We start from the raw sequence: 12,911 nt of genomic DNA on the forward strand, positions 1-12,911 counted from the left end.
TTATTTTGAAGATGAGTTTTGATATCATTTCTGCAATGTCAAAACTTGAGAATATTGACAATTTTTGCCATACTTATGTCATTCAATTGTGTATAAATAAATAAAAAGCGATTCAAAAAGTAAATTTTTGGACACTAACCAAACCGTCATCCGTTAGCTTTTTCATTCTTTATAATTTATTATTACAGTTTGTGTATATCATTCAAGTCTGATGCATATATATCAGAAGTTATTTCTTTGTTCTAAAAACAAATTTCACATAGTTTCTAAACATTGATTTCAAAGGCAGATACAGCGGGAGCCCTTGCCCCACCTTTTGTTGGAAATTTTTGTTGATTATATAGGGAATCACTGAAGCATGACTAGATCCTCCCCCTTTTTAAAGAAATGGTTTGGGATCTGCCACTGGATTTGATTTTGTACTAAGACTGACTTTAGCCAAAAAAATAGCAATTTTTTTTTTGAATTGCACATCTGGTGCATTAAATTAGCTACATTATCTTAAAGTGTGATAATACTTAGATATATACATTATTAATCTATTTATGATGAGATGTAGTGTTCTTATCAATGAGACATCGATCTTCAAAAGACTTGACAGGAAAACATCAAAGTTCTGAAAGAAGATTCAAGAAGATTAAAAATATTCAGCCCTCAGAAAAAACACATCCACCCTTCAGCAGAAATAAACTGGAATAGAACAAAGAAAACAATCTATAACATTTTGACTGAAACCTGCAACATCTTCCCCAAACTTTAAACATTTGTGTTTATGACAAAGGTATTTGTAAGTGTGCCAATAATGACCCAGAAATCGTGGAAGGCATGTGGCCTGTCTTTCTGTTGTCAGTTTAATGAGATTATGATGATAGACAGAACTGTGTGCTACTACCAATACATTTATTGAGGACCTGCAGGAAGAATTTCAGGGGGTGACACAGGGGTACTCATTTCCAAAATCCTGTTAAAAAAAAATCTTTTTTTTTTACCAAATTCCACTTTTTTACAGACTTAATCCCACATCCTCAGTTTCTTTATCCCTTATATCCCACATACCATATGTATGTCACCCCCCCTCTCAAAAATGATGACATACTGAATATCTTTGATGAATGTTGCTATGACAATTTAGTTTCTGACCATGTGTCTATGGATCAAAAGACTAACTACCCAAAAACATATTGTACAGAGATGGAAGTTATAAAACATTTTATAGGAAACATTTGTAAAAACTTTGATGATTGCAGAAGAAATAAATTAGCTTTGTTTTATGTATATCATTTATCTACATTTGAATATATAAACATTAATATAACAAGTTTGTTTCTCAAATCTTATGATAAACTATTATTTATTAGTCTTATACATGAGGTTCATCCATTTTTAGCAAAGAAAGTAAAATAAGAAGTTCTGATAGGTTTTAAATAAGTAACCGATTTTCAAAATAAACATTGTCTTTACAACTATTTAATAAATTTTGGTGAACAATATTTCAAGACATGAGGTATAAAATTTTGTGGTAACTTTTTCATCATTAGCATTCTTCGTTAATGTTACTCTGCAAGATGTAACACCTTAAACTTCCGCATCAAAGGAGGCACAATTACGTTTATACCAGTTTCCGATTTTAACAGAACTCATTTTCAAGAAAACCTATTAGCAGACATAATTACAAATGACATATACACGTGGCATTTGTTAGGATCAATCTCTCTACTATCTATTTACCTGCAGAAATTATTATCAAATGGTCGCATATGCCTTACAGATGTCCCATTAAAATAGTTTATATTTAGAATTTAATGTAAAAGTTGTGTTTTGTCATTAAATTTTGGCTTTGTTCAGGGTACTAAATGTAAGCTGCAAAATCCAAAAAATACATTTGACAAAATATCACACAGAATTAGTTGCTTTTTCGTAAAATTTGAGCAACTGCCAAAGTGATTGCTGATTCATGTGCTTCAATTTATCAAAAGTCACTCCTGTGGTAGAAAATAAAAGTGTCAAAAAACAAAGCTCTAAGAATTGATCACAGTTAGATCGCACACTATTGTCTCATATTTATTATATCCTTGCCAATTTTCACGCCTCTTAAACTTATGTTGTTGTCTAGTTTATTTTTTTGGCAAAACAAAAGCTATTTCAAGAAATAAAAACAGAAAAAACGTGGTAATTTGTCAGTTACAAAAATTAATAAACAATTTATAAAAGATTTGTGAAATTCAATACAAAAAAGTAGGTAGTATAATATACATTTATATTGACTTGTGGTAAATTTGATACAATGGAAAAATAATAACCATTTATGATTTCAAGAAAAAAAGACACATTCAAAATTATAGGTGTAAAGTAAAGTAAAGAATTGAGGTTTCTTCTAAAGCTACAATGATTCTAAAGCAACGGTACTCTCTCTGAAAGAAAAATATGGATAAAGCTTTAGTTGCTTACATTCATTTGCAACTAGTAAATAGCTCCGCATCATTTAAACTCTCAGAATGGTGGATAGTTGTATCATTGGCAATCATACCACATCTCCTTATTAAACAAAAAGAAATATTACTTTTTTTACCTGTAAGATGTATCCTCTTGCATAGTCTTCATATGACCAACCAAAGCTCTGTAAAACCTGAAGGACTTCATCATGTTGTAACACACTAAATAGTCTGTCTAGTAAGATCTTCAGTCGGACTGGTGTAGCTGTAGCTCCGTATAACAGTAAGCTGGCTATGTCAAAGACAACATTGGGTTGTACCACTTCTACCGACATTCCTAAGTTGTATATGTGTCTGTATCCTAATTTATCTAGTGCTGAAAATAAAAATAAAAATATTGTAGAAAGAGCAAATTTGCATTCTTTTTGCCATAAAACTAAAGTACCTTTTCCCTATTGTATAAAATTGAGAATTGAAATGGGTAATATGTAAAACTCAGAGACAACAACCTAACTAAAGAGCAGATAACAGTCAAAGACCACCTTATCAAGCATTGAAACAGTGGCAGTATCCTTTGACCATCATTTTTTTAGTTGACAACTATCATACTCAGGGATTCAAAAATCATATGAACCAAAGTTAAACACATGGAGAACAATTTGAAAATTAACAACCAAGTAAATTTTCCCCCTGATTTTCATTTTCATTTCCACCCCTTGATTTTCATATTTGTTTTATTCCCATGATTTACATTTTTGTTTTTTCCCATGATTTTCATCTTCCATTTGTGTGAATAATTGCTATAAATGACAGCTGAAAATCAGTCCCACTCATGATCTAAGTGTATCAGTAATTAAATGTCTATTTCTAAAATATGTTAATTTCATGTCTCTTAGAAACACTATTATCAAATAGACTGACATAATTGCCATCTATGAAAGTGATACCTGATGATTTTCTGACATCTTCTAATGAATACGATTGATCTATGTCTTAGAAGAATTATTTGAGAGGAACCTTGTAACAAATTTTGTGAGAGGAAACTGGTGTTACAAATTCTGAAAGTGGCCAGTTTTTAGAATAAAGTTTTTTTAGTTTTTTTATATGAAGGGTGGATATTCAAAAATCAGTGATTATAATTCCTTATAAAAGCTGTTCACAATTTTCATACAAAACTATCTAAATTTTCAATGAACCTGCATACGTCATGAACTGAAATTTATTTTATAATATAAGTTCATAGTGGAAGAAATATTCTGCAATGATATTTCCACTGGATACATCTGAAGAGTATTTGTTCCTAACAGAATAAAGATTGTAGAAACTCTTTAAGGCAGTACAAATATTTGCCAAATTTGTGCTTTAAAGCGTATCATGTGTTTAATATTTTATTATCATTCACTTTCGAAGGCAAAGCCGAAATGTCAACCAAGAAATACAACCAAGATTTTCTATAAAACCTTGAATTTGTTGCCTTGCATTCCTAATTGTGTATAAAAACCATATATCGGAACATCATCTGGTAAAGCAAGCTATTTTTTTCTCTCAGTGTGACGATTGCTCAAATTCTGGCATTGGCTATCATGTCAAGTGCAAATTGTTTGAGGGTACTTATTGTAAATTAGAATGAACCTGCTGATGAGCTTCACATATTTATAGATAACAGGCCGATATACCAAAATACTGTCTTAAATCACGCGAATTCAAAGTCGCCTTTATCATACATCCACTGTGTCAGTCGTAGCTTATATCAAATGATGAACCATGTAATTATATTTTATCAAAATGAGGCTACCCATCCTAATCTTGAACGCAGGAAACATTTGTACAAATGTATATACTTCCTACCGAGAAAGATCAGTGACAAATAATGTTTTTTTTTCCTCCAGTATGTTTTGTATAATGCTGATTGTTAATTTGCTGGGCGAAATAAACTAATCCCCTGCTCATTAAGTTTGGAGGTAACATATAGGTTATTATTAATAGAAATAACACACGTTTATTATCAGATTCATTCATCCTGAAATAAGTCAAGCTTTTGATGGACAAAAAAACCAAAACATTGTCTCTTGTAAGAGTCTTTAATAACATGTTTTTTTTTTCAGTTCAAGGCATCAGATCTATGAATAAATAGAGCCAGTATTATAAATTTTTTGTTTATTTTTTCTACAAGAAAAACTTTGTCTTGTTGAAAAGATGATGCATAAAGAAAAATCAGGGGAAACAATCCCTTATATTATTTCCTAATAATTCTGGTAGTTAAAATCAATTAAGTACATAATTTTATCATATTATACATTAAAGGATTCAAGTGAACAAAAATCCTTTAAAAAAATCATATTAAATTTTGATTGATAATTATTTTTCCATGTAAAGAAGGTTGATGTACAATTTTTCTTTATATCTGAAGGGAGATAACTCATAAAAGGCAAAGTTAATTAATTGTCTAAATAAAAATTGTGAATATAATTTCTGGCAATACAAAATAAACATGACTGTGTTTGTAGGAGTGGGGTTAAAAGTGTAAAAAGGTGGGAGATGGGCTCATTAATCTTATCCTATTGATAAACTACGACAAATACTTGTCACAACAAGCGACAATTCTGAGAAAAATACAATGTTGATTATTGGTGGTGAGAATCGGAGACACTTTTACGGAAAAGTTGTTTTATAAATTGCCTCTATAAAAAATAATCCTGTTAGTTGTAAGAATAAAAGTAAAATGTTGTCAAAGCACTGTAGACATTGATCAAACAGAGATAAAGCAACAATGGATAAGTGTTCTATCACTATTGGTCGTCATTAACTATGTTTACAATAGTCGTGTCGCGGGACAAAAACTACAGCTACAATATCTGTTATTACAGTTTGGACTATTTTAATGTCCACTGATAATACTTTGTACTAATGATTCTTGATGTCGCAGAATTATCAGGGGAGTTCTAATGTTATTATTTTGTCCATTGCAAGTGAAATTTTGCTTTAAATGGAATTGTTAGCTACTGTCATCATTTTGGCTGTCAATTTATACCGAAAAATTACTTTTAATAATTTGGGATGGATAACAGCCCACAAAAATCGTTTTTAAAAATTGAACAATTGAATCAATTCTTTTTTATTTTTTTCTTCTCAGACACTCTTTATAATACATGTATGCTACATGTTGTCTATTCTTCAATTTTAAAAATGCAAAAAGTTGCAAGAAAAGTAGCCATTGCAAACTTTTTAGAATTCACATGTACAGTAGCTTTTGTTTTGACATGTTTTTATTTCATGGATAATATAATGTGAAGAGAATGGGTGAACTTTGTACATTTTTAACCTGATATCATGTAGATAATTTATGTTGTCTTTCCTCATTCTTGGCATTTACCTCTTCAAAGACACCATTTAGATAAGCATGATTAACTTCCACCACTACTGTTCAGAGATAACTGTTTATAATGAGTGCATTGCCAGTCCCTAATCTTCCAAGATGACATGTATACATATACTGACAGTAAACTGCACAAAAACAAACATCAAAAGCTTTTATTTATCAAATAAGTTACATATAAATAAGAGACTTTATCATTTGTGTGCTGATCCATTAGTATATTATGATTACCAGTGGGGAGTACTTGTATGACATCAAGGACTGTCCAATGACATTGCCTTATATGGTCACATGGTATGTCACTGATGGAATTACCAGATATCAAAGCAGACGGTCACATGTAGCATGACATCAAAGCCATCCAACCAAATTGTTGACATAATACACGATTAATTAATCTTGTCTGATAATAATCAGAATCATGATTCTTATCAAGATGGCAGTTTTGTTGTGGATATTTATTTGTACAGTATCTGGTCAAGCAAGCAGACCTCGCTTCAATTATCCCTTGTAATTGAAGTAAAACAAAGTTTCTTGTTCTGGTAAACATTTGATAAGCTTCAAAGACTTATCATGAATTTCTGTCTTTAAAGAATTGCTTAAAAGTTGAATGAAACTCACTTTTTCCTTTAAGTTTAAATTCTATAAAGATATATAATTAATTAACAGTAGGTTGTAATCCAAAACTGACAGTAAATATTGTCTGATATTTTTTTCACATCAACTTCCCCTTTTTTGCCCCAAAATTATTTGACAAGATAGTCATAACAAGATAGAAAGGACATAAGCATAGGACATCCCCACTGAGATCATCCTCTTACTGTACAATTATCTCCCAGCATTCCTTGTTTATCTCAAAACCAGTTGTCATGCTGAGTTATCTTCCCCTGATGTGCCATCTTTTACATTGTTTTGTCACAAAGCATTGGCTGCTCTCCAAATTCTTAAAAGCTATTTTCATAGCCAAAATTTACAGATGATATTCCTCTTTGTCATATCATTTTCATGTTAACTTTCTTACAATATTTTCATCAGAAGCACTTAACTGCAGCATTCTTAAATTTTGGTGGTGACGAACTTTGTTTACAAAAGTATCTTCAAGATACCAAGAACACATAGAATTTCAAATAAATTTTTGAATTTGAACCAAAAACACATAGAATTTCAAATAAAAGATTTGAATTTGTCAGAAATGAGGACAATTTGATGGATTGGTTTTTGATAAACCTTATCGTACTGTAAATGATCACTTTGAAGAAAATCTTATTTCTTTTAAAATCTATACTTAGTAAGGAATTGATGGATCTTAAATCCATTACTAAAACAATTACTGTCCTAAGTAAAAACAGAGGAGGACTGACCAAGCCATTGGTGTATACCATGTTATTTTGTGACATTACGCCAATGACAATATTGATCTTAATTTCTACAGTGTCAACTCTTCATATTAATTATATCTTCAGAATTCCATGAACGTGTCTAGAAGCTTTTATTAACGGCTCCCGATGTCTTATTTTTGGTGATGGGACAAAGTTTAGGGTGTCGTCTGCTATTTTAACTTTTTGACAAAGATTGAGTGTATACTTATCCAATGCCTTATTATTTACCATTGATGTTTGGTCTAATGCCAGTGAAATAATTGCAAGTAACACAAAAGGAGGACAAGTGCACGACTTATACTCAATACTTCAATCTTTTACAATTGTCTGAGAGAAGTAATATAATTATGTATATGTTATACTGTTGCTTTTGTTTTCCCTCCAGACCTCAAAATTAAACATTAGGAATGAAGGAGAACTAAAATATCCTTTTTAACTTTTATAAAACTTTTATAAGATTTTAGACTCACTTCACATAAAATTAATCACTTTGGTTAAAGCGGGAAAAAAAAGAAAAAAAAAATTTGAAAGAAAATTGAAAAGGATACAATAAATTATGTATAATCAGAAAGTTAACAAAGAATAAATGCTCTTAAAAAAAGAGTAAGTTTTGACCTTTATTATCTACAAAGTTAAATCTGAAAACAAACATTTCCCCCTTAGAAAACCTTAAACAAACATCTTTTTCTAAATATAAGTCACAATAAAAAAAGTTTCAAATTCTGACATACTACATTAATTCACAAAACAGAAGAAAGCTTTGAAGTGTATCAATCAAGTTTGATGATGGTACATGAAACATTTGTATGAACTGTCATCTCTAAAACAAAATGAAAAATATTTTTGTTAAAGATTTTGACAAAGGTAAGCTGATTTTGGACGTGTGCCTACATTTTCCTGACCATATGTTCTTCCTCACCACAGTTGTGATGTATTTTCTTGGTGCATACTGATTATAGAAGACACATGTCCATTCTTTTAATGAGACAGCCAATAGGACTATTTCCAGATGTATTGAAATTCAGGAGTAAATTTACCTTCCTGTGTACTAATTAATGAAGCGTCTGCAATCAAGGACTACTTCCAGATGTATAGAAGTGACAGTTGGTACATACAAAACAAAGCCATTACACCTACATAAAGCTGATATTAGAAATTAATTGAGGCTTGACAGTGGAGAGCATGGTGCATATCCATCTTCAAAAGGGAATGAAAAATCTATGTGAAGTATGAAAGATGGCTTTTTCTTCCTTTTTGCTTTGATAACCACATTCATAGATTGTACAATGAATCCATTTGACTAATAGTTATCAGTAAAACTTAGGAAAGTAGAATTTAAGACTTCTAAACTTTCTACAAGAACTTATCTGTTTGATGACAAGTAATGAATCCATTTGACTTATACTTATCTGTAAAACGTAGGGAGTAGAATTTAAGACTTATAAACTTTCTACAAGAACTTATCTGTTTGATGACAAGCAACATTTTAAACTTCAAACTCCCCTCACATTTTAAGTCAATGGATGCCTCTTAACTAAAAAATATTAAATAAATAAAATATCTTAAGAGATAACCTATTTATGTCACAAACCCTGAAACTCAATCCCTTTCAGTTGTCGCTGGTCTTTTTTTATGCCTTTCCTTTGAAGATATGAGGGCTGATATAAATCTGTCTATCTGTTATATGGAATCCTGACTGATGCAAATAATTAAAACCTAGAAGATAATCTTGAGGAAGAATCAGCCTGGTCCCAGCTGTTTTTGACAGCAGGTGATACTTAACAGCTTCAGGACACCAGATACATCAGAGGTTTGGAAATTCAATCCTGCCTGACTCGTGCTGCATTAGATAGCTGTATATTTCAGAGATTAATTATGACTTATCTATATGGTTCAATGCTGTTGCTTCTGTGCAGTTTTTATTATATTTAATAACTTTACATGAATTTTTATGTTTTTCTATTTTACACACAGTTGGTCGCCTGATGATTCTTGATTGCTAAAACAGTTATTGTCATTTTCGGTTTTTGAACTGCAATGTTCGAAAAAGAAGGGGAATCTATCTGCTTGTTAAATCAATAATTCCTAGTTTCTATAACTCTATCTGACCCATAAGAAACATAAAATTATCACTTCATATTTATATTCACTAAAGTAAGATACAAAGACAATTCAAGGACACTTTTTTTTTAATAGAAAATCAAAATTTTGGGTTTACTCAACTACACAAATGCGTCTTTCAATTTTTTGGAAAGCAACCAATTAAAGCTCTTAAAAAAGTCAACATCCATTCACGTGTCAAAACCATCGCTGAAGTCAAGAAACAGAAAGTTTATACACAAAGCAGACGTTAATTCAGTGTAGACAAAATTTATATTTCCAATCTAAGTGAAAGAGACAAGATAACTGTCTTTAAAACATTTTTGTCAGCAATTAGCTCTCTGAAGTAACGAAAATAAACTTGAGCCAAAAGTGATGTTCTCTGAACAGATGTAGAAATGACAAAACACGTTAAAGTTACATCTCATCATATGCACTGTCAATTCTGATTCCTTAAGGTCATTAAACTATAATTCATACATCCTATTGCCTCCAGTTTCCAAAATTAATTTACTTTTGCATGATTTTGACAAACAATTTTTTTTCCTTATTATTTACATCATACTTGTTCTACAAGATACTGATGAATTCTTCTCAACATAATTTGCTTATTTATATAAACACATAGATATGAATTAACATATCTCATCTTCAGCGTTTTTACCAAAGAATTTTCTTTATAAATGTTTTTGAATATTTGTCTAGATGTGTTTCTTAACTGTATGTGTTGTCTCTATCATTTTTCAAGAAAGCATAGCGTTTTTTTTACCAACTGACGAAATTTCACCATTTGACAACTGTTTTTAAGTTTCCTTTTCTCTGGAATTTCAATTTAAAACATCTGTATATATCAAAAAAAGCAAAATAAACCATTGAATAAGATAAATACCATACATTTCAATGAAAAAAGCTTAGCCCAGCCCAAGATATGCGTAAAAAACCCAACAAAAACTGATATGCTTGAAACCAAGGATTTGTATAGTTAACTATACAATTCCTTGTTGAAACTAATAAAAAGTATCCCTCATGAATCTTTTGAGCAGAAAATTTGGACATCATCTATTTCTCTATAATATTTCTGTTTTTCCTTTATAACAATAATCAATTGACAATTGTGAGACACTCTCTTCTCTTGGCCATATAATGTACCATGAATTAAACATTTTTTAATGACAATTTAAAAAATATTCACATCCTTAATTTTCAAAATCATTTGCAGCTCAACATATATAAAAATAATTTGAAAAAGAAATCATATAAAAAGTTTTGATGTTTCTTAAAAAATTTGTAAACCAGGCGTTTTGTTCCAGGTGCGGATGTCAGTAAGATATTGAATTTCACTGAAGGACAGAGCTAATGGCTTCATTCAGGAAAAAACACACTGTTTTTTTGTAAAATTTGCGTGAAAGATTACTGCCAGATAAATTTCTGTGTGATCTGTGTTTTAAATGTGACATTTCCCAGGTATCCCACGATAAGACACCATTCTAAGGATGTATGGATCACGAGAAGAGTCAACGTTTTATCACAAGAGCGTGTCCGCATCAATGAATGAACGTATCTGCCAGCCAGGCTTGTGTCATGTACTTATTGTTTTGCCAACAGTTGTCTTTAGAAGGGTTACTGTGGGTCATGAATAATGAGGTTACTGTTAGTTTTAAATGAAATTCATTCACGTCTTGATTCGATAACAGACACCGTTTCCTGTCACAGGCTCACAGCGGTAACCTACACTTGAATCATCGTCGCCAGTTTTATATGAATTTGAAATTTTTCTTTGTATCGTTTCACCCACCACAATGCAGATGAAAAGAATATATATGATGCAACAATTAAATAATCTTGTTTAGCAATTATTGGGACAAAACAAATTATCTATGCTAGCTACATTTTTGCTGAGGATGTAAACTCATCTATCTGTGTTGAATTAAAATATATCTGACTGAAAGAATAGTTGCTTTAACAGGAGGAAATGTATTTGAGTTGTTATAAGATTTATGTATTTTTATCTTAATTTACCACTTGAGAAATTATAGCCCTAGTCACAAATAATTGGATAATCTTTATAAACATCTTTGTCAGCCATGCTATAAAAGGACATACAAAGCCATACAATGTCACCATCAGCCCACAGCTTAAGTTCTCGGCATATATCAAAATTCTCAAGTAACTTCCCAATGCAGATTTGTACTTTTATGTTAGAGTGAGAATTAACTTTAGTATACACAAAAGTACAAAAGTCATCCCTAGTTTTGTAATTGAGTTTTTTTCCAATTATAGTGTCTAGTAAATACAAAAATACAATTTTCCAATTCCTTTAAGATGTATTTGTATATGTGTATACATTTATTTGATGAAATATTTGATTTAATTTGATTATTAAAACCAAAATACCAATTTCATTTTGATATCAAACTGTCCCCTCCATTTTGGATCCAGCAGAAGATGGCACTCAGTAACAAATATTTTATCTGTTGCAATTTATCACTTCCTGTTTTGACATGGAAGATGAAAAATCTACAAGTCCTTTCTTCTATCAATAAACAAATATCTTCTACAGATTTAATGACAGTAATTGGCTTTTTGACATACTGTGCTAATATCTGATGGAATTCCCTAAGGCATTTCTCTTGCATGGAGTTATGATTCTCCAATTTGTAGGTGACATTCCGAGGATTCTCTTTTTTCTATTTCTTCACACTCTCTAATAGTTTAATGTATTTCTATTGGTTGTAGGTATGATTTGAAGCTTTGTGAGTCGGAAGAAATCCCGCCATATGTCTGTCATACTGCATTAACAAAATACCATATGATAAACAGAAACATGTGGCGCATAGAAAAAACATTTGGGAAGGAGACATATATTTGTGTGCATTTTGAATGACAAGTTGAATGGCACCTCTCAAAAAGTTCTACGATTGTCAAGCTGGCATCTATATGTTCCTTTTCCACTTGTACCCTTCATGCACAAGTAGACATTAAGAACTAATTTCCGTTAAGATGTGCTTGAATTATTACATAAACTATGAATGAAATTGTCATGAGGCTTCTTATGCAATTATGACACAGAGATGATGTTTTTTGTTGGTATTTAATGACAGTTTTACCAATCAAATAAAGTGTGATCATGGTAGTTAAACTTAAGTTAAATTCCATATGGCACCCCCATGGAATAAATTGTAACATGTTATTGTGTTTTTTCCTAGGGTGGGTACGGTCATATGGAACTTTTTCAGGTATTCTTTTTCAAAATTAACGAAAAAATATCTAAACTAAATTTCCCTCTTTTTCCCTTAAATAGCTTATTGTACACATCTTAAGAGTTTTCAAAGTTTATTTCCTTCAACAATAACCAAATTAAAAACAATTTAAAATCTCAGAAACTGTTAAGATAAGGTTAAATTGTCGTAGAACTCACTAAAGTTCCATATAATTGTCAACCTCCATTAAATATCAGCTATAAAACATAATGTATTACAGATAATACTTATTGATTCTATTGTCATTACATGATTAAAGCAAACTAAAAAAGAAGGCTAACGACACAAATGACATTTAGCTGACACCGGGACTAATTCCCCAACACTTTTACTAATTCTATCACAATAGTATTAAATTAGATTG

The 12,911-nt window shown here is 30.8% G+C and overlaps 1 protein-coding gene across 4 annotated transcripts in view; it reads right to left on the minus strand.

The window, feature by feature from the left end:
* LOC134715780 (zinc finger protein basonuclin-1-like) overlaps positions 1-12,911 on the minus strand; it is a 48,353-nt gene that overhangs the window by 13,027 nt on the left and 22,415 nt on the right. For 2 of the 4 annotated variants that reach the window (XM_063578218.1, XM_063578219.1), the window contains one exon: positions 2,561-2,808. In XM_063578218.1, the coding sequence (XP_063434288.1) occupies positions 2,561-2,808 (248 nt within the window). Of the gene's footprint in view, positions 1-2,560; positions 2,809-8,778; positions 8,890-12,911 lie in introns of those variants that run through there. The other 2 variants (XM_063578221.1, XM_063578220.1) reach the window with 2 other exon arrangements.

This window comes from Mytilus trossulus, chromosome 4 (assembly GCF_036588685.1).
Source record: "Mytilus trossulus isolate FHL-02 chromosome 4, PNRI_Mtr1.1.1.hap1, whole genome shotgun sequence".
NCBI classification, from domain to species: domain Eukaryota; kingdom Metazoa; phylum Mollusca; class Bivalvia; order Mytilida; family Mytilidae; genus Mytilus; species Mytilus trossulus.